The sequence below is a fragment of the Brienomyrus brachyistius genome, chromosome 1 (genome assembly GCF_023856365.1).
Source record: "Brienomyrus brachyistius isolate T26 chromosome 1, BBRACH_0.4, whole genome shotgun sequence".
Taxonomy (NCBI): Eukaryota; Metazoa; Chordata; class Actinopteri; order Osteoglossiformes; family Mormyridae; genus Brienomyrus; species Brienomyrus brachyistius.
Window position 1 is genome coordinate 49,296,254 of NC_064533.1, and position 25,909 is coordinate 49,322,162.

A 25,909-nucleotide genomic window follows, 5' to 3' on the forward strand; every position below is an offset into this window, starting at 1 on the left:
TTAACTGATAGGTGCCCCTGTAGTGACCAGTTTGTAATACGCAGTCTTCTTGGCCATGAGCTCTTCATGCGTGCCTTTCTCGATCACAACCCCCTGGGACATGACAGCTATGATATCGGCGTTTTGGATGGTGGACAGCCTGTGCGCTATCACAATACAGGTGCGACCCCGTCGGGCTTCGTCCAGAGCAGCCTGCACCTCCTGCGGAAGGGAACGGAACACCGGTTACAGCCAGATCCGTAAACCCGGTGGCCAGTGGTGCATCAGCGGGGAGATTTAGCATAACGGATTATTTCATATCGTATGTAAATACAACATTATTTATTATTTTTGTTATGCCGATTTTTACATGCATGCCGAGAACTGTACGCGCTTCGCGAGATGCAAATCCCCTGTATGATATTATTATTATTAATTATTATTATTATTATTATTATTATTATTATTAGTGTTGTTGTTGTTGTCGTCGTCATTGTTATTCATACACCCTTGGATCAAATGGTACCACCAGCACATTTCGTTTCTCATTCGGCTTAGCTATGATCAGTTTTGGAATATACCTTTGGCTTTTTTACAAGAGACGTTCAGATTATGTTATCGGTTCATAATTTTGTCTGAAACACAGGGGATGGATTACTTAACAGCTATAATCAACAGTTTATTAGACAAAAAAACAATACTTTGCAAGTGTCATCCCCGGCTCATCCAATCCTCGTGTGTGCCACGCCCCCTGATTATCCACATGTGCTTCCCTGATCTTGCCCAGCTGTGTCCGATTATTTTCGCCCAGTCTTGTCTATTTCAGTCCATGTCTTGCCTTAGTTTTTGTGCGTCATTGATGTTAGTTGTTGTCAGTGATGTCCCGTAAGCTTCCTTCCCTTATTAGATCCCAGTTTTACCCCGTATTTCGCCTGCTCGTGCGCTTACCAGCGAATCTGACAGAAAGGTGCATACAGTTCTCGTCAGGCATGCAAAACTCAGCATAACACCGACTGCATTTTGGTTATGGCAGTTATGAGTGGTTATGGGAGGTTATGAGTGGGAGACTAAGGGCTCAGGTCTCAGTCTCAATGTGTCTTAGGGAAATTTAAGCATTATGGATGTGAAATTCAGACGCAAATTAGCAAGCAAAACACCACAGAGCTTGGATAAGCTCAGTGTCAATGAGTCACTTAAAATACCTTTTCATGTAACCTCTTCAGTTGAAGATAGACAGGTCATCAAAACTCGTATTAATAATTAATTTACATGTGAGAAATATACAGCATTTTATCAGCATTATTGATGTGTCAACAAGTAGACCTTTGCATGGAATTGCCCCTTAGAGGAAGTTATCAATAAATAAAACAGTGATATCATGCAGAATAATATAAACTTAAATATTAATAAGTGAATGAGTTATACATGTCATGTTGGACTGCAGTGTCTGCTGCTTATAGTCAATATCTATGTATCTTTTTATGGAAAATACTTAAGACCAGAAGTGGAGATTTCAGGTCCAGAGAGTACAAATCCAGATCAAGATTTTGTTTCAACCAACCAGTCCAGTATAAGTCGCAGTCACAGAGACTCAACTGGTTGTTTCAAAGAAAATCTTGGTCTGGATTTGTACTCTCTGGATCTGAAATCTCCACCTCTGCTTATGACCATGATAGTAGGTGACCTTCTCGCTCTCTGTATCCAGGGCAGACGTAGCTTCATCCAGCAGCAAGATCTTGGGGTTTCTGACGATGGCCCGGGCGATGGCGATGCGCTGCTTCTGCCCCCGGGACAGCTGGGAGCCCTGAGCACCAACCTGCGTCTCATATTTCTGCCAAGGAAAAGTGGACAAATTTAATCAGGGATTAACATGTAGCCCAAAATAATGAGTTTGCAATTAGTTGCTGCTACAGTGATACGGTGCTCATGGAAAATCTTGGGATGCTTGCTTAATTCTGTAAAAATGTTGCAAATTTAATGGTTTCATAACAAAAGTGTCACGCCCTGCTCGTCCGATCCTCGTATGTGCCACGCCCCCTGATTATCCACGTGCGATTCCCTGATCTTGCCCAGCTGTGTTCGATTCATTTTCGCCCAGTCCTGTATATTTCAGTCCATGTCTTGCCTTGGTTTTGGTCCGTCATTGATGTTAGTCGATGTCAGATGTTTCCTGGACCCCGTACCTTGAATAAATCCTCATTTTTTCCCCCGTATTCAGTCTGCTTGTCTGCCCACCCGTGCGCTCACCAGCGATCCTGATAAAAAGTCCACTGGCAAGCAGCATTTAGCATAAAGTTCCGTTCTTGCCATTTTGCTATAAATTGGAATTGTAGTCATTGTCTCCCAGAGGGATACCTTTTGGTGTTTTGTGTTGCAACACTGTTACTAATTAAAAAGCATCCAACGAAACGGCATGATCAATAATCATTTAACTTAGAACAGCTAATTTTAGAACTATAACCTGGGTTCCAATTTATGACTACTTAAAATTAACGTTTTACTTAACTCTACTGGTCGTTTCTAACATATGTTTTTTGTAATCAAACGAATAAAGTAATGACTTTTGTTATGAAACAAGTAAATTTTCAGTATGTTTACTGAATTAAGCAAACATCCCAAAACTTTCTGTGAGCACCGTATATGATTAAGGAATTCTGGTTGTTTACTTACATCTGGCAACGACATGACAAAGTCATGCAAATAGGCTTTCTGTGCAGAAGCGATGACCTCATCCATGCCAACAGTTCGGCTGTTGTCTCCATACTGGATGTTTTCACCTATACTGCAGTCAAACAGCACGGGCTCTTGGGAGACGATACCAATCTGGGATCTTAGGAATGGCACACTGATATTCCCCGTTGGATAACCATCTATCAACTAAAAAAGAGAGTGTAATTCAACATGAAAATATAACGTATAGTGTTACTGCAACACCGTGAGCTCCATATCTGGCGCTGTTGCCCAGGATTCTTCAGCTGCTTGTCTCGCTGGCAGTTATTATCCTATAGAGAATTTCCTATAGGTGTGGCAGATGCAGACGATTGGGTCGCTTCAGCTCGTAAATGGAAATAGCAACCAATGAGAGATGAGAGAGCAAATCCGTGGCTCACCGCTCTGCCTTCATCCGGGTCATAGAATCTCTCCAGCAGCTGGATGCTGGTGCTCTTCCCACAACCACTGCTGCCGACGAAAGCCAAGGTCTGGCCTGACCTCACCGACACGTTCAGCCCGTTCAGCACACGAATGTCAGGCCGGGAGGGGTATGTGAATCTGCAGTTGACGAACTCTATCTCTCCTTTAAACCCTTCCTTTAAAACAAGCAAGATTTATGTTTACTAATTAAAGACCACAGCCTCAAGTTGAATATTTTACGTCATACGACTGTAATATATAAAGCATTGTTGTAACACGGGTGAAAATGCTCACCCACATACTGTAGGTAGTATATTCTCATTTCTTCAGCAAAGTATTGCTGCGATCGACAGCAGATTACCATCATACGCCATTTTTTTTTGTTTATGAAATCCCATTACTTGATACTTACAATAGTCGGCACAGTCATGATAATTTGTGTCTTTGTGGATTATTATGGCTAAAAGTGTTGAAATGGTGTTCTCAAGCAATTCCATGAGAAGAACCCATGCGTGTATGTGGTTAGGGAATGCTCAGTGTCTCACCCATTTCTGTCCCCCCGCCTGGCTAATTTGTGGGACTCTGTCAAGCAGCGTGAAGAGCTGGGCAGCTGCAGCTTTGGCCTTGGCGTAGTCAGGGGTGAAGGAGGATGCCCTCCCTAGGGCTGTGCCACTAATCACTACAGCGGATATCACTCTGCAGGGGGTGGCACAGAGACACAGTGAGATGCATGCTGGGCTGTTAAGCAATCTCACCATCATCTCCAGTACCCTTCACACTCGAGGGTCTCCTGCCCCGTGCTTCCTGGGGTGTACTGGGACCATGTCCCGAACGACTGGTCAGAAACTGGATGGATGGACAAGCTGAACTCATGGAAGCTTCAAAACTGAGACCTTCCCTGGATTAACAAGCATTTAGATTTAGGTATATGAGTATTTTAATGCTTATACTTACGAATGCTGATCGTTTAATGTGCATGTCATACCTGAAAACTAACATATAATGTAGTCCTTCTTTGTTGACCAGATAGCCACCATATCGAAAGGAGGCAGCATATGTCATGAATATGACACACTGTGCAAATGCGAAACAGATTCCATAAACTGTGGCCTTCTTTTTGGCAGCTCGATACGGAGCCTCAAGTTGCCTCTCGTACAAATCGACAAACATGCTCTCCTTAGCCAGCCCTGCGATGGTCCTGATGTTAGCTAACGCCTCACTGGAGACCTGTGCGGGACGAAGACCGGATACAGCACAGTGGTGACAATATAGTACTTAAGGGACATATAGCATGTAGGGTGATGAAACGGGACGCAATAGCAGATTAACATACCCGCCCTGCTGCCTCCAGGGCCTTCTTGTCCTCATTTGCAAAGCCTATCAGCATTTTTGCCTGGAAGGCCCCTGACAATCCGATTAGCGGAAAAAAGCAGACCACCAGAAGGGTTAGCTTCCAGCTAAAGTAAAATGCTATGATAAGGGACGCCCCAATGCTAGTCAGGGAACTGACAATCATTCCGATCTGTGACCCAGTGGCCTGAGAAGGACAAAGCAAGCTGTGAATCATCCAAGGAGAGCAGCTAAGGAATCACCAGGATTGATTCGTATATTTCAGTCAGGACTGCTAATCGCGGAGAGAATCTCACCCCTTGAACCATGGAAGCATCCGTCGCCAGCCTTGTGGTAAGAGCTCCTGGGCTGTTTCTCGGGTCGTCGAACCAACCGATCTCTTGCTTCAGCATGGCCTGGAATCCCATCCTCCTCAGCCTTCGAGTAAGAAGTTCCCCAGATTTCCCAAAGGAGTAGCCCTTAAACAAAACAGGAAGACCACTTCCCATACCTCCTCTGGACATTTGGGTCACTTGTTTTTACAGGCAGTCCATGGATATAGTTACAGCAATAAGAACATGCAAACAATGCAGGCTTTACAAGAAGCCTGCATACCTGTAGAAACTGGGAGAAGAAGCTTGTGATCGCTACGATGATAAACAATATGCAAATGCCGTTGATCTGAGACCTCTGCTGATCCAGGTCCGTCACGGAAAATGCCTGCATGTAAGGAGCAAAGATGAGAGTTTCATGGTCTCATGAAGCAGAAAGCACACGGAAAGCAGATGGCCATCCTCAGATTTCTCACCCCTAGGATCTGGCTGAATAAAATGGCATAGATGGGATTGACTGATCCATTCACTGCTGCCCCCAGTGAGCCCAGAAGCATGTAGAGCCATTCGGGTCGGTTATACTTCAGAATCCGGGCCACCGGTGCCGTTTCCACAAGCTCCTCTGAATCCTGCTTATTAACACAGTGTTGAAACTCAGAAAACAACTATGCTATATTACGTATGAAAAACAGATTCAGTAGTATAATTGCAATTATTAGAAATCCATTCATATGCAAATACGCCATTTCAGCATTTATTCACAATTCACGTTACGGTTCATTGCATGTTCTACATAACTGTCACAGTAACTAAAGCATTATTCTTTCGATGGTGGTCTATGCAAGGGCGTGACTTTGGCTGGAACGTTGGAGGGGGGGAGGGGGTTGAGGTCTCCACCCATTACGGGAGAAAAATGATTATTGAGGGGGTTGTATTAGCTGGTTTTGATTTATTGGGGGGGCTACAACCCCCCCCATCCCCCCGTAATTTACACCCATGGGTCTATGGGTAAGAGATGTGCTGCATCTGACAAACTGTTAAGATGAAAGTCATGAGAGAGATTAGCCTGTAAATTAGACAGGTTCAAAGACCACAGTCCATTCATCTGCTGAGAAACCTAGTCTGTTTTATGGTATTCTGTGCGCATTTCCACTGCAATAAATGTGACGTCCACCTCAGGGTTAATTCTCTTCAAATACTGTAATAAAGCTGCAATAGGCTTGTCCACACACTTGTGTCAAAATCACTATAACTGGAAAATTAGACACAAACTAAGACTGAGAGACATGTATCACCTCTTTCTTTTCGGTTTCACGATCGGTGTGGTTGCTGAAATCAGGTTTGACTTTGGCCGTTTCTCGTATCGCATCAGGAATGAACTCGCTGGAGATGCGAGATTCTGATCTCAGACGTAGAGATGCCCTTCAAAGAACACAGAAGAATGTCACTGATGCTTTGACTGCAAATCTACATATGAATATTTTATTGTGTACTGTTTGTTGTTTGTTTTTAATGACTTTTGATGCATGTACTACCCTGCTGTTCATTCTCATCTATCCATTTAGTGACATTTAAGTCTTCACCTTAATGAAGATTCATAGGATGTCCTCCTGGAACTGCCCACTCTTTCAATGCATGGGTCCTCTTTGCTTTCTTTGTCAGGAGCTGGAAATTAATATGAGAATGACTTGCAACTTGTGATGCAAATAAGCAGGGCGGCTCTACCTTTTCAGGAGCCCTAGGTCAAGCGTTACGTGGGAGACACCCCCCCCCCCCCCCCATCAACAAAACGTATGAACACTTCACTTCCTCCACATTGCAGGTAATTCCTATTCTGCCTATTCTGCCTTAAGCTAAAGCTGACCCTGACCCTGCAAATAAGAGATAATATGAAAAATAAAGAATAATACACCTACTTTGTTTTACCACATCACTGCCCTGGTTCTGTAGTGTGACTAGGGTGTAGTAGATGCCCATTTTGGCAAGAAGCTCAGTATGGGTGCCTCTCTCAACAGCTCTTCCATGTTCAAACCCAATGATGACGTCGGCATTCCGAATGGTAGACAGCCGGTGGGCAATGCTGATGGTTGTCCTACCCAATCGAGCCTAGCAAATGAGGGATTCATGGAAACAAGTGAATCCCTCTCGCTGTTACGAAATGACACTCTGCATTGATGCTTGTCTACATTTCCTTATTTGCCTGAGCAGCTCTCACTTTATCCAGGGCCCCCTGCACCACAGCCTCACTCTCGTTGTCCAGGGCAGAGGTAGCCATGTCCAGCAACAGGATCCTGGGGTTTCGGACCAGAGCGCGAGCAATGGCGATCCTCTGCTTCTGACCGCCGCTCATCTGACCCCCGCCCTCTCCCACCAGCGTCTCGAATCTCTGATGTCACAAGGTCATCATGGTCAAGTGGCGTGAATGCATGCGATTAAAGATCATCATCTCCGGGATGCTCGCAGTACCTGCGGTAAATCCATGATGAAGTTGTAAGCGTTGGCCTCCTTGGCTGCTTTCACGATGTCCTCCATGGAGACGCCCGGCCGGCCGTAGCGGATGTTCTCAGCGATGGTCGTGGCAAACAGCACGGGCTCCTGCTCCACAATCCCGATCAGGGATCGAAGCCACTGGATGTTCAGTCCCCGGATGTCATGGCCGTCCAATGTCACCTGAGAGGCAGTCGGACCGCAGAGCGTAATATCGCATAATTGTGTCATTAGAATGGTGCAGTGAAGTTAAAGAAAGTCACGTGTCGCTTAGTGACGGGGATAAATATGAAAAGCATAGTATTCAATATGCACTATGCATAACTCAGCTTACTGTGTTAAAATACTGTATAAGCAGAAAGAGTACACTTTAAAATAATGTTAAAAAGTATAGTAAATACATAAACCAGTAACACAGTTGTTTATTATTATTATGAAGTATTATATACTTTACATAACTGTGTGTGCTATACTTTTATATGACTGGCAGCATCACTAAAAACACGTGAGTAAAGTCTTGCTCTACAAAATCATGACGGTTTTCAGCTGTATGATAATCTTATGGTAAAACCCTCATATACTGTCGTTATGTGGCACATATAACATGTAACCGCTAACAGTACTCAGTAAAGTATATATACTGTAAGTATATGTAAGTATATATCTCAAAGGACAAATTTGAATTCACAAAAGCCTCTCATTATTACCATTCCTTCACCTGGGTTGTAAAATCTCTGAATTAGCTGCACTGCGGTGCTTTTTCCAGAACCACTTGGCCCAACGAATGCAGTGGTCTCCCCGGACTTCACATGAATGGCCAGCTTGTCTAAAATCTTAAAAAATGCAAACAAATTTTCCAGTCACATTTTAATACCTTTGAATAAAATAATAAAAATGCAAATATGTACTTAGAGATTTTGAGGCGCAGGCAACATACCTTTACCTCTGGCCGGGAGGGATAATGGAATGTAACACCATGAAATTCAATATCTCCTCTCACTTTGTCTAACCTGTGGCCCTCCTCTGAGAAGCAATCGATTTCTGGTTCCTAAATATTAACCCAAGGAGAAACATAAATGAGAGATTATTCATTATCTTTCACTGAAATATTTAGTTGCCTATGATCAATGTATCGTCTATAGCTGAGTTCTTGACAGAATCCCTTACCCGGTCAATAGTGTCAAAAATAGTCTTAGCAGCAGCTCGCCCAGAGGCAAAAGCCTCCAGGCATGGTGAGGCCTGGCCCAGGTTCATGGCCGCCATAAGGATTCCGAAAAACACCTAGATGTACAGAGGTGCAACGTGCAAGTCTATGTCACTTCACGGTCATCTCAGCTCTACACAGGTCAAACACTAAGATGAAATATCATTTCTCATTAGTCATAGTGTAAAATATAAGGTATTAATAAAATATAAATATCTAAAACATATAGACATGACATATTGAGACATGAGAGTAAAATCTGGAAATAGAATTACGACACAAAACACATGATTTGGTGGGAAAGACTGTGCAAATGGCCAAAGGAATCTCATAATGTAATAAATAGATAAAGCAGAATTTATTTCCAGTGTAATGTGTTGCGGATCCATTGCATGATTTGTCAATGGAAGCTTAAACTGAAGGACTTGGTAGCCCTTAACAAGGCCCAGGAGTGCTGCGAGGGCAGTCACAGAGGAGAGGTTGGAGCACACACCAACGTGACGAGTGCAGCATGTACTGTACCTGGATCAGACTTCCAGGAGACAGCTCCTTCGTGTCAATGACCAGCTTGGAGCCGTACCAGAAAGCCAAGGCGTAGCAGAGGAAGATGATGCACCACAGATATCCCTGAAACACACCAACAATCGTCCCCTTTTTGATGCCCCAGTTCTGAGCCTCAACAAGGTTTCTGTCATACCTGTGAAAACACAACCAGCCTGAATATTCTACACTCTACAGAAAGAGCAAGAATAATGTGACTGATTTATACATTTTCCTCCATTCAGATTGATATATGAAGCTCCATTCAGTGATACAGACTGTAGAACCTAAAAGACCCATCAGATATTACTGTCATATCAATGCCGCTTAACCTTTCTGCCTCCTTGGCTTCCCCTCCAAAGGCCGCCACTGTCCTGATGGACGACAGCACCTCGTCTGCCACTGCGCCTGCCTTAGCGTAGGCCCGCAGCTCACGGCCTGTTAGCTTAGCGACCGCCTGGGGAGCAGAAAATGGGAGAGTGGAAACAGACGGGGCAACCAGGCTAAATTCATTTGTCATGCAATGCGGTGGAGATCATGCGATTCATGCTATTTACAATGCTATTCATTGTAGTATTTTTAAAAGGTGAATCTACAAAGGAGGAGATTATGACATGTGATGAAAATGAACAAGTCAGAATTCTTGCAAGTTTTATAATTGTAAACGGACAAGAAAGACTGCGTCTTGCAAAACTATTCAAATTTGGGATCAGTCGTCTTATTTTACTGAATTACAAGTGATACAGTACATTGAAATTGATTTCTCTGTAATATTATGACTAGTCACTAAAACAGAATTTTTTTCATGCATGTATTCATGTATTTCATCTGCATATTTTGCTTTGTTCTAACTTAAAACAATGCCTAAATCTATGTGCTTTAAAATGTAAATATTGAAATGTAATTTTAAAAATTTGAGGCATTAAACCTTGCATGACAATGCTTGTTAAAAGCCTGAGTTACTTACCATAGCCATTAATCCAGCTGCAAGCCCAATTAAGGGACTAACAGCAATGACCACGAGGGTCAGCTTCCAGCCCCCAATAAAGCCCACCGTGAAGCCAAAGATGAAGGTGGAGATCCTTTCAATGAAGATGGACACTTGGTCTGCAATGGCATTATTAATTTTGTTGATGTCACTGAAATAGAACACAAGGAGACCATTTAGTTTCGCTCCTTCCGCATGGATCTTACTGGGAAATAGTACAGCTCAGATTTTAAGCATAACGAAACTAATAAGGTATTGGTCACACACATTCTATCAAAACCATCTTCATCCTATTCAGTGTTGCGGGGGGCCCAGAGCCTAACCTGGACACTACATGAACGAGCCCAGGATGGGGTGCCAACCCATCACAGGGCACTCACACGCACGGGCAATTTGGCATCCCGAGGGTCACCGACTCTCTGCTCAAGAATTAGAATGGCTAAGGTGTGTAGTCTAAGCAATGTGGAGTGAAGTGATTGTTGTTTTGTGGGCAAAAACATCCTGTTAATGAGAGATGGTCAGAAGAGGATTATTTAAGCTAACAAGGAAGCCAAAATAACACTCAGGACAACAGTGGAGTGCAGAAGGACATCACAAAGTGACCAGTGGGTGATTGTGAAAATACAGTTCTTATAATTGTCCTGGGTATGAATGAAGAACGTAACAAACAGAGGTGGAAAGTTCAGGTCCAGAAAGTACAAATCCAAGGTTTCGTTTCAACCAACCAGCTGAGCATAAAGAATCACAGTCACAGAGTGCGCAGCTGGTTGGTTGAAATAAAAAAAAAGTGGACTGGATTTATATTTTTTGGACCTGAACTTTTCACCTCTGGTAACAAGGTCTCTTTAATACTTTATATGCATGAAAGAAGTGGAGAGTACAAACTCTGATATTCTTGTGTTTAGCTCTCCAGTGGAGGTGCAGTCAAACCAGCCAATTTCCATGCGCATGATCTTTCGAAAGTACGTCTTCCTGATCTTCTGCACCTGACGAGCCGCAGCCAGCACCCAAAGTGAAATCTGAAACGTGGACCTTTGGTTCGCTCAGATGCACTGTGATGACTTTAATGTCATGAAATGATTACCAAAGGACATGCTTTACACAGAAGTGTTGAGTACAGTTAACAGATCTTTGTACAACTTACTTGAAAGTAACTAAGAATGAAGACTCCAACTCCAATGCCAACATAGTAGTAGGCAAACATGGTCATTTGGCCCTCTATGTTTACTCTGTTCACAAAACAAGTGCATTTATATGTGATATTTAGAAACAACTGAAACCAACAAATTTTGATAGAGATACAACAAAATGTTGATATATTTCATATATGAAAGTTTAACGAAACGTGCTTTTGTTAAGGTTAGCTGTACGATTCATTATGATGAAATAAAAAATGGAAAAACGAATCCAAAGATACTGATTACTTACCCACAAACCACCGTGGTGTTGTCAGCCTGTTGGAAAATGGAGCCATTGAGCCAGTTGACGATGTTATTGGTGCAGGTCTTATTGGGGTCTGCCAGCACTTGGACCTCCAGCTCATACTCCACAAAGGTGTCCGTCATCAAGCCATAGACCAGCAGCATGAGAGGGGAGGCAGCACCGTGGATTAAGGCACACAGCCCCCCCAATACCATTATGGCTGTGTCCTTCCATGTCGCAAAACGGAACTGGGAGAAAGTATCCAGAATCAGTCTGGTCTCCAGTCTCCAGTAGCACCCACAAAGACCACTACTATAGTAAGGACCTTGATCTTCAGAGAGAGCTGCTGAAATGTGATTGTGTTACAACCAAATTGCCCACTAAAATTATAGAGAAATGTTTGCATTAAAATGCTATAACTTTGACCTATTGATTTACAACGCTTCAAACCTCTGGCAAAAGAGTGAAAGTTTTTTGCACCGCTATATAGTGTATATCTTACAATAATTTTAGATATTGTCATTCAGATATTATAGTGTTCTATATGTGTATCATATATAATACATAGGGACGGCATGGTGGTGCAGAGGTTAGTACTGTTGCCTCACACCTCTGGGACCCAGGTTCGAGTCTCCGCCTGGGTCACATGTGTGCGGAGTTTGTATGTTCTCCTCATGTCGTCGTGGGGTTTCCTTCAGGTACTCCGGTTTCCCCCCACAGTCCAAAAACATGCTGAGGTTAATTGGACTTGCTAAATTGCCCGTAGGTGTGCATGCATGAGTGAATGGTGTGTGAGTGTGCCCTGCGATGGGCTGGCCCCCCATCCTAGGTTGTTCCCTGCCTCGTGCCCATTGCTTCCGGGATAGGCTCCGGACCCCCCGCGACCCAGTAGGATAAGCGGTTTGGAAAATGGATGGATGGATGGGTATAATACATACAGTGTGGTACTTACCAGCTGAAAAAATCCAACACCCAGGCTGACCTCGTCATTCTTTTCACTCCTGCAGGGGAAAAAATAAATACAAGCAGACGATACAAAAGCACCGAAAATAGTCATGACAAAACCACAATGAATAATATTAGTTGACTATTACTAACTTTATTTTTCACTCTCAATATGTAATTATTAAAATGAAATGAAATGAAACAATATAAATCACACCTACCCCTTTTTAGTGTTTGAGGAATCTAAAAAAATAGAGCAATATATGAACACTTGATACTTTCATGAGGGTATTATATTTGTGTCTATGTCTGCATGTGTCTGGGTACGTAGACAGCTGTGCCACTTATAATATTTAGCACATAATATTTAGCACATATACAGTGTTAAGCAAACTATGCACCAGTGACTCAGTGTGACAGTTACAGTCACAGCTGGTTCTCATTTCCATCCCATCCTTCAACTTTCCTCCCCAGCAATAATTGTTACCAATTCCGCATAATAAAAATCACGGTGCCACAGTATTTCACTCCCCTGTCTGAATCTCATCCTTGCATATTTTTATGACGCACACAGATATACTTTATCTTCGAGAAATAACACTCTAATGGTGATGATAACAAGGCAACTTTTCAAGCAATGTTGCCGGGCAACTGCCAACCAGGTGAGACAAAGGGCAACTCCGCTGGGTCTGGATGATCGCGAAGAGTTGCCAACTACTAATCGAAGTTTTTGAAATAGAAATGTGTTGCCCAATATCAATGGAAAAGTGCATTAGTCAACAACATTGCCCAGCAATACTGCTCAAAAAGTTGCCCTGTGGATCGACACCATTAGCCTCTATCAATCATTCAAACAGTATATAATTTGTTCATTCCAAGCCTGATAAATCCCTAAAAACCATATTCTTGCTCTTGCAGAAATTCTGTTACCACAGTTATGGGTATGTTATGGCTATAACATACATTACCTTCATTTAATTGCGATGCTTGGCATTCTTTTCTCTCTTCTACAGATTGTTTGATTTCCATTGCAGTGATTTCACCCATTCCTGGATATTCTAGGAACCAACAAAATTGGTAAACAGCAAGAGAAAATATATAGCAGTGGGGCTGATGTAGGCACAGTCACTACTACTGTACCATACATCTGTCCATTCAGATTTCATAACTGCTTTTGTGGTACAGGGTCTCGGCCATTCCATAGCGTATCCCAGGATGCACTGGACACGAGGCAGGGGGGGGGGGGGGGGGGGGGTTACCCTGAACAGATGTCAGTCCACGGCAGAGCATGTGATCACACACACTTTATGGGCAATTTAGAGACACAAGTTAACCTATAGTAACAGTATGTTTTTGGAGTTCTGAAGGAAATGGGACTATGTAGTTAAAACCCACACAAATAAACACATAAACTACAGAGACAGTTGCTTAAAATTTAGACTAATTGACTTCATCTTAGGTGTGATGTTCTCAGGCAAGAAGTATGAGGCAATCTATAATTTTATCAACTAATTCTGAACCAAATTGTTTTAAATTGTTAAAATCATGTAATCTGATGTCAATAAAGAGGGTTTATTAAACATTTAATTTTGCTAAATTTGGTGGACCGTAAATATGCAACACAAGCCCATAGACATGCAATATGATTTTCGAAAACAGTCCTTTATTTAATGTTACACCAAAAACAATGCATCTACAAGAAACTTAAACCTTACAGCTCATTTTGTAAACAAAGTTGAGAAATTAACAATGAGAGAAACTATACCTTTTCATCAATGTTCTTAAATTCAGTTGAATCACCATTTGTTTGCTTCAGTCACCAATGCAACCTGCTGTTTCTACCCCAGCAGACTCTCTTTCTGTCCCCTCTAATAAACAGATAAAGGTCTTGCCATTCTTGTTGTAATAAAACTATATGGCCTTCAAGTTCAGTTAGTCATCTAATCAATAGGAAGGACTGTCGGTAGACCAAAGTTGGCCTGAACCCACCCACTTGTAGGTCAAAGCCTTCCAACATGTTCAATGTCCCAGGAATTTCCGGTTCGTAAAAAAAAAAAAAAAAACCTGTCTTCTTTGGTAGTTTTATAGACAGGCAATGACCGATTTCCAAGTGACCAGGCGTGGCCAGAAAGTTAGCCCATCCTGTGGTCTGTGTGGATCCCAATACCCCAGAGCAGTGACGGGGACACCATGCTGTAAAAATGATGCCGTCCTTCGGATGAGACGTAAAACTGAGGTCCTGACTCTCTGAGGTCATGAAAGATCTCTGGGCATCTTCCGACAGGGTGGGGGGTGGTACCTGGATGTCCTGGCTAAAATTGCCCACTGTGGTCCCATGAAATCTAGCCTCCTAATGACCCCCTATATCTGACTGGTGAATTCCCTGAACTCTCTGTGTGTCATTAGTATACTGGCACAGAATGGCTGCTGTTGCATCATCCAGGTGGGTAATACACAGCGGTGGTGCTTGAAGTGGCTCCCCATGGATTCTGTAAAGTGCTCTGGGTGTCTTGAACAGCTCTATATAAATGTAACATTCATATACAGTATACTCACATACACTCATATACACTCTACATCACATGGGTTACGCGGCATATTAATGGCTGCCTCTTTGGCCAAAGTAAACTATAGGGTAATATATTCAGGATATACAATTTCCTAAAGCAATGTCATGTATTCTTTGCATTTTCAGCATCAATGATCAGTTTATTGACACTTTAAAAGGGCATTAAGCAGAACAAATATGTCATAGAGAGCTTATCACTGGGTTCTCTGGGATGGAGTAAGAGTCAAGAAGAACAAGAGTAGACCCCAGATTCCAGCCAATGTTTCGTTTGAGCTGGGTAGGCGATGGGCAGCCAATGTGGAAGAAAAAAGCTATTCAAACAACAACTTGCTCTATCTACAGAATTATCTTGACTTTAGTGCAGCAATGTGGATAAACACAGCCACTTACATATCCATTAAAACACCCGGTTAGATGGACTATTATATATGATAATTCCTTCCCAAAGTAGGCAAATTTAGCACTAGAAATAAATCGATCCACTCGCCACCCCCCCCTCCCCCCCACATCACAGCAGGCCTGGATGCTGCTGCTGCTGACCCCCTTTGCTCCTCCCCATCTCTCTGCTCTTCACCTGTCCTATCAGCACCCTTGTATTCTGAGATTTTCCTCTTCTGGGCTCCTCACTGTTCCTCTTTCCAAACTCCCCAGCACTGGTGACCGAGCCTTCTCTGGGGTGCCCCCCCCCTTTGCAATTCCTCCAAGACTCTCCCAGTCTCCAAATTTTGCCTCATAAACGTCCTTTTCTCCCAACCGTTGTAGTTCCCTTCACTCTGCTGTTGTAACTTTAATCCCTACATGCCCCCCCCCCCCCCGCTCTTCTTGCTATTCTTATTATTCTTATTATTAAGAAGAAGAATGTTATAGGGGCAGCATGGTGGTGCAGTGGTCAGCACTGTTGCCTCACACCTCTGGGACCCGGGTTTGAGTCTCCGCCTGGGTCACATGTGTGTGGAGTTTGCATGTTCTCCCCATGTCGTCGTGGGGTTTCCTCCAGGTACTCCGGTTTCCCCCCACAGTCCAAAAACATGCTGAGGCTAATTGGAGTTACAAAATTGTGAATGGTGTGTGAGTCTGCCCTGTGATGGATTGTTCCTGCCTTGTACAGAACCCAAAGTCTCTGGACCCCCACAACACAGAAAAGGACAAAATATAAATCTCCTCAAACTTCTTTTCATTGATAAATTAGATGTCAATCACTATCAGCAGATACAGGAGAACGAGCATATTTGGGGGCTGTGTGTGACTCTGTGTGCTTGTAATCGGGAGGTTGCCGGTTCAAACCCAGCCTCAGCATGTCTTTAAGCAAGGTCCTTAACCCCCAGCTCCCTGGGCTCTGCTACAGGTGGCTCCCCTTTGCAGAGGGGGGGCATAAAGACAATTTCCCCACAGGGATTAATAAAGTATCTATTATTATATTCTATCTATAATAAAAATCGTCAAAAAGTGGATATAAGCGGTTTTCACTGGACAGCAACGATAAGTCTCCCTACTCAGAAGGTGATGGAAATTCTGCTCACCCTTAATGAAGTGCGTTTTTATTTGCATGTACGTTTACAAGGTGGGGGCTTGTGTGTTTGATATTATTTACAAAAATCCTCATGTGCTTCAGAGAAATAAGAAAGGAGACTTATTCACAGGTACAAGGAAGCCAAAGAGCCCATGGCATCCAGCCTGACCATATACCACATTAAAAGTCGTGACCCAAAATGACTTCCTGTAGGACCGTGTTGTCATTCCACCAGGGAGGGTGGTTTCGGCTCTGGCAATGAGTAGACAGACTGATGCCACCCAAGCAGATGGGCTTCAAGGCCTGACAGCAACATAAAGGAGATGAGAGTGGACATAATAATCTATTAGTGATGGCAACCATTCTCTGTATCATGTATTTGGTCACAATAACTAACAATGACCTCCTTGTTACTTCCCCTGACGCATCAAGAATGATAATAATCCAGTGAGACAGAACCAGTCCATCCAGCCCTTGCTGTCTTAACGACAGACAAGCTTGCAGCAGCAAGTTTGGTGAAAAGCTGAGTCATTTATACGAAGGAAGTGCAAACTTATTGGCCTTAACATGAATATCCAGCCATCAAAAATCCATACAGACAAACCCATAGACATATCAAGGTTTATGTAGTACAGGAAGCGTGGGTTATGGCTAAAAAAAGGCAGTGCTGGGCTATGATTTATTTTCCATCAATTGTGATGGTGAAGGTGCTGACCCTAGTCCTACAGTTCTGCCCATTCCTGGAATGCTGCTGGAATATGTAGTAGGACAACTCATGTAGGTCATGACTCGCAGATAGTCAAGCCGTCCATTTCACTATGTGGCAAAAAGAATGTGTGAGCATATTGTGAATATACATGGAAGACATACGATGTCAAAAAACCTGCTTCCCCCTGTGCACCCCTGATGATAAGAGAGAGGAGTGTTCAGCACTGAAGAAAGACCTCCTCAGGGGCCGAATGGGTGTGAGCAGATCAGGCTAAATGATCGTACCTCCAGTCACATGAGCTGTTTTACTACATACTGAAAATAATAAATAAATTAATTACAAAATTACATGCAAATGCATAAGACTGCCTATCACCTCTTAAATTGGAGCAAAAAGCTGTTAAAATGGTAAATATATGACATACATTTATTAAATGTCACCTTTCATAATCATCCAGATTTCTGAATATAATTGCTGACCTGTCTTGCAAAACATCAGGTGCATATGAGCTAATCACTTCTACTGGATCACAATGAATGCAGCATGAAGAGTTCAATGACCTGAAGGCGACTGACCTAATGCTTATCATCCACACTTAATCCCAGCAATAATTATAAATCATTTATACATAAAGTATGCAGAAAAACTTCACACCAGTGCCAGAGAGCTGATTAATAGTTTGATAAAAGATAATGGAATTATTAGCCTTTCCTTACTCTGGGAAAAATCGATGTTTTCCTTCAATGTTTAATGAAAAAAAAAGTCTTAGAAATGTGTGGATTGTGTAATATTAATAATACCAAGACAAGCATTCACAGTTATTCAGCTTTCAGCACTGAAACACAGACTATGTGTCTACAAACAAGGGGGGTTGGGGGCTTGGGGGTGGGATGGATTTCTGACCAATAAATCTTCCAACCATGCCAAATAAGCACTTGTGGAACATAGAGAAATTGGGGAGTGTGTGTGTGTGTGTGTGTGTGTGTATTGTTTACTGTATTCAACCTAATTAGTAAGTCTTATCTTAAAATTATTTTTGGTGGTTTGTATCTTAGATGTGTATAAAAATGCATCTTACTAATAAAAAGTATGGACCCTGAGCTGATGTACTCCGCCCGCGTATCTACCAGGACTTTGACGCGTGGCAGAATCATTTTTCTGTAATTATTAACCAAAGGGAAAAATCAACATCCCAGAGCAAAAGTCTGCAACCGTGGGTTTGGGTGGGATATTAATGGAATAATAATATTATAATAGAATAGTTATAAACCACCTACACAAATGCTTTTTTAAATTTTTTAAATTGTTAAAGCAATATACGAGTTACGTAATTCCGGAGTGCATAGCCAGGAACTTACATAAATCTAGGATCTATTTTTGAGGAGTTACTTACCCAAAGGCAGCACACAAATGCATAAGATGAGTAGTATTCAGCATTTCTTAGCCATAAATTTGGTATAAACTGTATTTCACTCTTTTAGTCCAGTAGGTGGCGCTGTATGCTTACAACTGGCTTTTGAGTTCCGGAAGATTTACTTAAAGAAGTTCATATATCATATTCAGGCGTCAGTTCATTTGTGACAGTAGTTCTACAACGGTCCGTGATCAGGTAGGCGATTGTTCTTTCAGTGTTTTGTGTTTACGTATTTAGCAAATAAACCATTAATTTTAAACTCAATGAGCAGACTGAGTAATCGTTGATTTTGATAGGAAAAGCTGTTGCTTCTCCGGCGCAGAAGACTTCTTGGCGTTAATGTTACATAATAGGCTGCATTTTTCTGCCTGTCTTGATTCTCAGTATCGGTAATTTTTGTTTATTTGTGCTTCCCGATATCACGGTCATAAAGGTACTACGGAAAAACAGCGCAGCGGAACGCCGGGAGACTTCTGCTCTCTGTAAACTTGAACTTGAATGTACGCTTCTCAAATTGTGTGTAAAATACAGTTACCAGTTCTCTATTTTTCACTTGCAGATGTTTAAAGATTCGTAACAATCGCAGATTCTACTTAAAACGGCTTGCAAGTTAGTCTGGACAGTAACTTGCTGGGCTGAGGCTAAAATTATTAAATGTCTATGTTTTTGTATAATTGCTGTTTTTTTTCCAAGGTCGTTTATTTGTATTTTTTTGTAAATTGTATTTACGGGCCGTGTTATAATAAATCCCCTCTCTCCGCATATAAAGTGCTATTCTCAAACTCTCTTGTCATGGTTCAGCAATTAAACAGTTAAATGTCTCGTAAAATAACGCAATCGTAGTAGTATACGTCTCTTGCATGAAAAAACCATTATGCTATGAATTGTAGGTTGGTTTAAAAACAAGCCGGTCAGTCCTGAATGGTGCCTTACACGTGGCAGGAATCTCGCAGAGAAATGCATGTTTACTATGAAAGGCCTGATCAGCAGAACTCCAACTTCTTGATTATAATACAAGTTAGACAAGATTGCGGTTTCGTAACATTAATGCCGTAACCCTGACAAGTCTTTCCAGTTTAGCTCTTTACTTATGACTCTGAAGCCTCCGAAAGGAAATTGCCACATATCTGGATTACTAGACTTATTTTTGCTTATGACTTGACTAATTAAGATTCAGACGAATATATTTCTTATAGTCCAGCCGCATTTGGGTCAAGGCCAAATCTTAATGAATCGACCTCTGGCAGTGGCTTGTACATGGAAATAAATAAGGATTTTTAAGGTTTAATTGGATTTTTCTTCTTCTTCTTCTAGAAATGTTTCTGTATATCCTTTGCCTGGCAGCCTTATATTTTCTGTATCGGTGGTACAGAGAGAGCAAGACAGTTCCTAATAAATCGGACAAATATGTGTATATCACCGGCTGCGACTCGGGGTTCGGAAACCTTCTGGCAAGACATCTGGACAAGCGGGGTTTCTGCGTGATTGCCGCATGCTTCACGGAAAAGGGGGAGGAAGACCTAAAGAAGGTCTCCTCCGAAAGGCTGACCACCGTCCACCTTGACGTCACCAAACCCGAAAACGTCAGGAAAGCAGCAGATTTCATCAAGAATAAGGTTGGGGCTAAAGGTGAGCTGCAGTTACATCAAATAAGCACAATGAGTGTCTGCACTGTCATTGGGCTTCTGCTCTTGACTTCATGGGCATGTTAACGGGGAAGGGTTCGTTAGGGATCCTGGTAAATGTACAGAATTGCTTCAGTAAAAATATCTAGCTACCAGTCCTCTTATTTAAAGAGTCAACTGAGCTACACAGTGATCAAATTATCAAGTTTTCATATCTGATGTTTACAGCAGAGGCGCAGAATCAAATAGAATTTTATAAGCACTGCCGGAAAAAAAAAAATGTTGTGGTTGCAATGCTTTACGAATCCTGTTATTTCCTTGACCATCTTCACCTCTTTTCGCCATTTTAATATCCTGTGTTTTAGGGGGTGTTATGAAGGTCAGCCCAATCTCTTCAAGGACACATAGGCAGAAATGTGCCCATGAATATCCATCACTGAAACATTATTTGGAAACTATTAGTGGGTTAAAACACTATTTGAATATTTCCTGAAATTATCCAACAAGCTAAATCCCAGATTACTTTGGTAAACTCTAGTCAACCTACAGCCGTACGTCTTATCGACTGATCTCTTCGCGCAAAGGCTATTGAGGATGTCTGTGATCTCTACAGGCCTGTGGGGAGTGGTAAACAATGCCGGTGTCTCCATACCGTCGGGGCCCTGTGATTGGCTCTCAATTGAGGATTACAAGTCCATGCTGGATGTGAATCTGCACGGCGTCATCGCCGTGACCCTGAGCGTGCTTCCCCTCATCAAGAAGGCCAGAGGGCGCGTGGTGAACGTGGCCAGTGTCTTTGGTAGGATAAGTCCGTTCGGTGGACCATATTGCGTCTCCAAGTACGGAGTGGAGGCCTTCAACGACAGCCTGCGGTAGGAGTCCCGTGTGTGTCATAAGGACATGAAAGCTGCAGATATGAGTCCGGGGCAACCTAAAAACTGACTTTTTTTTTTTTTTGCTTATCAGGATAAACATGGTACCATTTGGAGTTAAAGTCCTGTGCATCGAACCAGGGTTTTTCAGAACCAGCGTGACTGACATTGACATTATACGCAATTGCGCTCAGAAATTGTGGGCAAAATTACCACAGGAAACCAAAGATGAATATGGGAGCACTTACTTGGATCAAGGTACTTCACATAAGTATACAGTCACGTACTTTAGGTCGGCGCTTGCAAATGATAATACACCTCAAACTTAACATTAAATGATGAGGGTTGGTTTCTAAGTTCAGTATTACAAAGACAGTTGACTCATTACGGTCAGCTGTGGACATTTTAGCATTGCATTGCTGATTTAATTGAATTAAACCTATTGAATTTATAAGTAGATTCATTCTTCTCAGATGACTGAAATACTGCATTAAACCAATATACTAGTTTTTATTGTAGTATATCTAACACTCGAATATATGACTGTGCCATAAAACAAATGAGTTTTGAGACTGACTTTTGAACAATTCGTATTAGAGTCCAAAGACTGAATTTTTGTTGATTCATCCAAGTTGGCACAAAAAATGTAGCTAGTCAGCCTTTAACCTGGCGCTGAAATTTCCGAGGCTTCGGAGTTTAACAAGCATGAAAGCTTTGACACAGCGGCTGCTGAGAGCGGGTTGCAGCACTCAACACAACGTGCATTGTTTTGTCCTGCAGTGGAGACGATGTTGAAGGAGAAGTTTATGAAGATGCCAGACGGGGACCTGATGAAGGTGGTTAGCTGCATGGAACACGCTCTTTCTGCTGTCCACCCTCGCAAACGCTACTCGCCTGGGTGGGATGCCAAGTTCTTCTGGATCCCTCTGTCCTATATGCCAACCTGCATAGCCGACTACTTACTACTTAAAGATGCAATCTTCCCAGAGAACTCCGTAATCTAGTCATTTCCGTTTGTCAAGTCCTGTTGAGACTCATAAGCTAGTATTGCTTCTCGTATTGTCACCTAATCAAGAATGATGCAACCGGTGCTATTAAATAATAAACTTTAGGACCTGTTGCAGTACTCTGTAATATGGTCATAAAGACAAACTGAGTAGACATGCCTGTGAATGAATGAGATCAGTTTATCTAGATCAGATTTAAGATAGTACAAAGTACAATTTCTCTATGTATGGAGCGCATTGAAATATTTACAGTGGCTTCAGCTAATAAAGCACAAATGGAAAATAGCAATTGGCTCCAACATCACAATTTAGAAACTACAAAGTTGGATCTATTTAAGTGGCTGTTTCTTTCCTGGAATTCACAACAGTCTCTATTTTCAGAAAGTTTATTGTATAGAACGGTTAAACTAGCAGAAATGATGGTGTAATCTGGATATAGGAACCAGGGCATAAAATAGAGCACTTCAGGCCATTCTGTAAACCAGAAGTTCTAAACCCATGGGTCGTGACCTAAATTTGGGTCACGGCAAGGATCGTAAGGCGGAGTTGGAAATGTCAGCATTTTAAAACCAGCAAGCTCCTATGCTGATCCACAATCAGATTTTCCAGCCCCAGTTCTGGAATTAACCTGTATAAATGGGTCTTAGATCTGCAAATGTTTAGTGCCAAACTAGTAAACATTCAGCCAATCCAAGAACTCAAAGCACAGATGCTTAGTTTAAAATTCACTGATTTGTGTAAACTGCAGAGTGCACTGCGTGCTTAATCATAGCGTTACTTTAGACCTCTACTTGATATAGGGTCGCGACTGAGCTGGCTTGGTAAAAATTGGGTCACAGTGCAAGAAAGGTTGGCAACCATTTCTGTAAACCCATACTTTAGATCAAAAAGAAGAAGTGTGACCTCTCGTAAGTTTGTTATATCAGATTACTGTATATAATACAAACCTTATACATTATATAATTAATTGTGTTTTTTTTTTATCAGTTTTATATACATAGTTGTGGGTTTTATTACAGTCCCTGTTGCTGCCTGCTTGGGTGAATTGCTGTCTGTAAACTGCCCATCTCATATGATTGTGTCCATTGTGATGGGCTGCCACCCTGTCCAGGACACCCCATACACCGTGCTTCCTGTGACAGGCTCACTGTGACATTACACTGGATAAGTTCTTAAGGAAAATAGATATTTACTACCAGTCCTTATGAGTGCTGCACCCTGAAGATCACAATGAAACATGCACATAGCCCACCGTAGTCACTTCTACTTGCAGCTGCGGTAAAATTTAAATTAATGAACATTACAAATAATCCATGTGTGCAGTATTTTAGCAAAAGGCTACAGAACCAACCTTGCATTGTACTTTTTAGATATCCGTCCTGTTACAACGCGACTAATGCATTCCTGAAAAACCTTCTGTTCACTAAGATCATGTATTACAGTAACTACACAAATTCAATGCAAAAAACAAAGGAATGTGACTCCAAAACTTAGTAACTGAAGCCAAACATATTGAATTACCGAATAAAAACATTGAAACCACTGACCAATAATATAATTATATACATTTTAAATAACAGAAATAATAAAACATTAATACATTACAGTATATCATAACTCTATGAGTCTCATGAGAATAGCCTAGAATCTGCAACTGAATGTTGCTAACTCACTATCTTGTCAAATCCCGAGAGTTGGGAGGAGTGATGGCCAAAACTACGCTTCAAACACAGCAAATGGCACATAAAGCGTTGACTTGGCCATAATTATTTGGGAGTAGTGAGTTACGGCCAGCATGCGACGGTGCAGGGACACGGCAGATACGCAGTGGATGAGGGTGTGTGGAGAGTCACTAAGAGCAACAAGCCTACAGACAAGTCTACCAAAAGCAAATGTAAAAGTGGCTTCAAAAATAAAAAGTCAGTTTAATAAAAACGCTCATGTGTTTGTATATGATGATTTGTCAGATATTTTTAGAATGTTAGACTTTGACCTGTGCAATGTGTGCATGTACAAAGAGATCAAATATCGGCCGCGTTAGAACACATTCAAATCTATTGATCTTACAAAAAGCAACCAATGCTTTTAAATTTACTCCAGATAGCTCTGAATTTAGCATTGTGAGTTAGAGTGCATCTGAGATGCCAGAGCATAAAGAAATATGTTCTTTTTATTCAGACATGATACTTGCAGATTAGCAGAATGACATTTTTATTCTGTGTGAAACAACAGGTGTATCTACTAACCAGATTTAATAATGAATTGTCAACATGTTGCAGGCTGGTACTGAGACCTTCTATAAGCTTCATGGTGAATGAGTCGACGAATAGCTTTATCCAATGCGACCAAATTGATGCACTGATTTTCAGTGCAAAATGCAACCTTTGGAAATGCATGGATGTACTGACTGATTTTCAGTGTGGAGAGAAATAAATATCGCTGCAATGTCAGCACGATGACACATGCTCAATCAATATGCAAAAGCACAGATGACATGTTTATTTACCCTAACTGCCAGTGAGAGTACCAGCAGGAAGGGGACGTCACCAGTACACACTTCAAACACCATCAGGGAGGAAATTACAAATACGCCACATTAGGGGACGACTATATATGACACTTTTACGAGAACACAACACACTTACCTTCACTGATGTTTCAACATATTACGGACGTCATTTACACTAGCATTTACAGCATGTACAATCCAGTGCACTGTGTGTGTTTAAACCCTGTGGCATGATAATATTGTAGCGCATGGGCGGACTGAGGCATCGCAAGCCTAACGAAGGTCAAGGAGACTTGCTAGCCAGGACGGATCGTGCTCTTTTTTTGTAGTCCAGAACAGGATTGTAACAGGCACCCAACCGAACACAGGAGGAAAACACTGGACTGTCAGGTACACATGTGGTGAATAATTTACACAATATTAAAGACACATGAGGATAGAACAGGGTGCATATAAGACACGGGCAAACACAAACGTAACAACAGGGAAATACAACTATAATTATAACTACAACAACAATACAATGGGGCTATTTACAGTTGCACACAGGGCATGCTGGGAGATTCCAACCCCGGCGGCACTACAGTGCCCCTCGTCAGAGGTGACCGTCCCGATGACTAACTCCACCTGCCCCCTCCAAGTCCCAGGGATTCATCTGGTGCGTGAAGTTGAAACTCATCCCCAGAGCATGATGCTCCCACCATACTTCTCTGCAGGGATGGTGTTAAATGAGACATGGGCCCATACAGAATGCTCTTGATATGGCTGACTTTTGCACCTTTATTCCACTGTCAGGGACTGAACTCCATAGCTCTTTCAGAGCTTCCTCATGAGTGTGTGGGTGCTGAGTTTGGAGAGTGTTTGGGTCATGTGGGTAGCTTCCACTTTCTCAGTATTTCTCAGTAGCGCTCTCCAGAATGTCCAACCTCTTGGATATTCTTTGAAGATGACAGACGGGGACCTGATGAAGGTGGTGAGCTGCATGGAACACGCCCTTTCTGCTGCCCACCCTCGCGTACGCTACTCGCCTGGGTGGGATGCAAAGATTTTCTGGATCCTGCTCACCTGCAGGCCAACCTGCATAACTGATTGCTTCATACTTACAGATATGGTCTTCCAAGAGAAATCCATAATCTTGTCATTGCCGCTTATAATGTCTTGTTCAGACTTATGAGCTAGTATTGTTTCTCATATTGTCACCTAATCCATAAGATGCCATTTAACAGGTGGTTTTATATAATAAAGCTCAGGACCTGTTGCAGTATTCTGTAACACGGTCATAAAGACGAACTGAGCAGCCGTTCCTGTGAAAGAACTGAGATCAAACGATCCCGTT

At 42.2% G+C, this 25,909-nt stretch overlaps 2 protein-coding genes and 1 long non-coding RNA gene across 3 annotated transcripts; 2 read left to right on the forward strand and 1 right to left on the reverse strand.

Moving 5' to 3' along the window:
* On the reverse strand, nt 1–25,036 carry LOC125715124 (bile salt export pump-like). Its single transcript, XM_048986424.1, has 28 exons — nt 24,710–25,036; nt 13,327–13,416; nt 12,580–12,601; nt 12,366–12,414; nt 11,420–11,661; nt 11,136–11,220; nt 10,877–11,010; nt 9,971–10,142; nt 9,336–9,460; nt 8,986–9,160; nt 8,427–8,540; nt 8,197–8,307; nt 7,967–8,092; nt 7,239–7,442; nt 6,988–7,158; nt 6,689–6,878; nt 6,356–6,437; nt 6,068–6,194; nt 5,249–5,401; nt 5,056–5,160; nt 4,758–4,919; nt 4,445–4,648; nt 4,097–4,338; nt 3,657–3,807; nt 3,090–3,287; nt 2,650–2,856; nt 1,664–1,810; nt 1–201 (listed from the first exon to the last, which is right to left on the reverse strand). The coding sequence occupies exons 2-28, from the start codon at nt 13,403–13,405 to the stop codon at nt 1–3; spliced, it is 3,978 nt and encodes a 1,325-aa protein (XP_048842381.1). The 5' UTR covers nt 13,406–13,416; nt 24,710–25,036.
* On the forward strand, nt 30–2,185 carry LOC125715561 (uncharacterized). Its single transcript, XR_007384106.1, has 2 exons — nt 30–160; nt 1,685–2,185. It is a non-coding gene; the product is annotated as an uncharacterized LOC125715561 (long non-coding RNA).
* Nucleotides 18,478–23,027, forward strand: dhrs9 (dehydrogenase/reductase (SDR family) member 9). The gene is made up of 5 exons (XM_048987040.1): nt 18,478–18,755; nt 19,875–20,189; nt 20,799–21,057; nt 21,152–21,315; nt 21,838–23,027. Exons 2-5 carry the CDS (start codon nt 19,877–19,879, stop codon nt 22,059–22,061), a joined length of 960 nt encoding a protein of 319 aa, XP_048842997.1. The 5' UTR covers nt 18,478–18,755; nt 19,875–19,876; the 3' UTR covers nt 22,062–23,027.
* Nucleotides 25,037–25,909: the final 873 nt, after the last annotated feature.

Excerpts from the sequence above, each read along its gene's own strand:
- dhrs9 (XM_048987040.1), top strand. The coding sequence starts at position 19,877 with ATGTTTCTGTATATCCTTTGCCTGGCAGCCTTATATTTTCTGTATCGG. Across the intron at positions 21,058-21,151 it reads GCCTTCAACGACAGCCTGCG|GATAAACATGGTACCATTTG; the intron begins GTAGGAGTCCCG and ends TTTGCTTATCAG. Across the intron at positions 21,316-21,837 it reads GAGCACTTACTTGGATCAAG|TGGAGACGATGTTGAAGGAG; the intron begins GTACTTCACATA and ends TTTGTCCTGCAG.
- LOC125715124 (XM_048986424.1), bottom strand. The coding sequence starts at position 13,405 with ATGGGTGAAATCACTGCAATGGAAATCAAACAATCTGTAGAAGAGAGA. Across the intron at positions 9,461-9,970 it reads CAGCTGGATTAATGGCTATG|GCGGTCGCTAAGCTAACAGG; the intron begins GTAAGTAACTCA and ends TCTGCTCCCCAG. Across the intron at positions 6,195-6,355 it reads TCCTATGAATCTTCATTAAG|GGCATCTCTACGTCTGAGAT; the intron begins GTGAAGACTTAA and ends TGTTCTTTGAAG.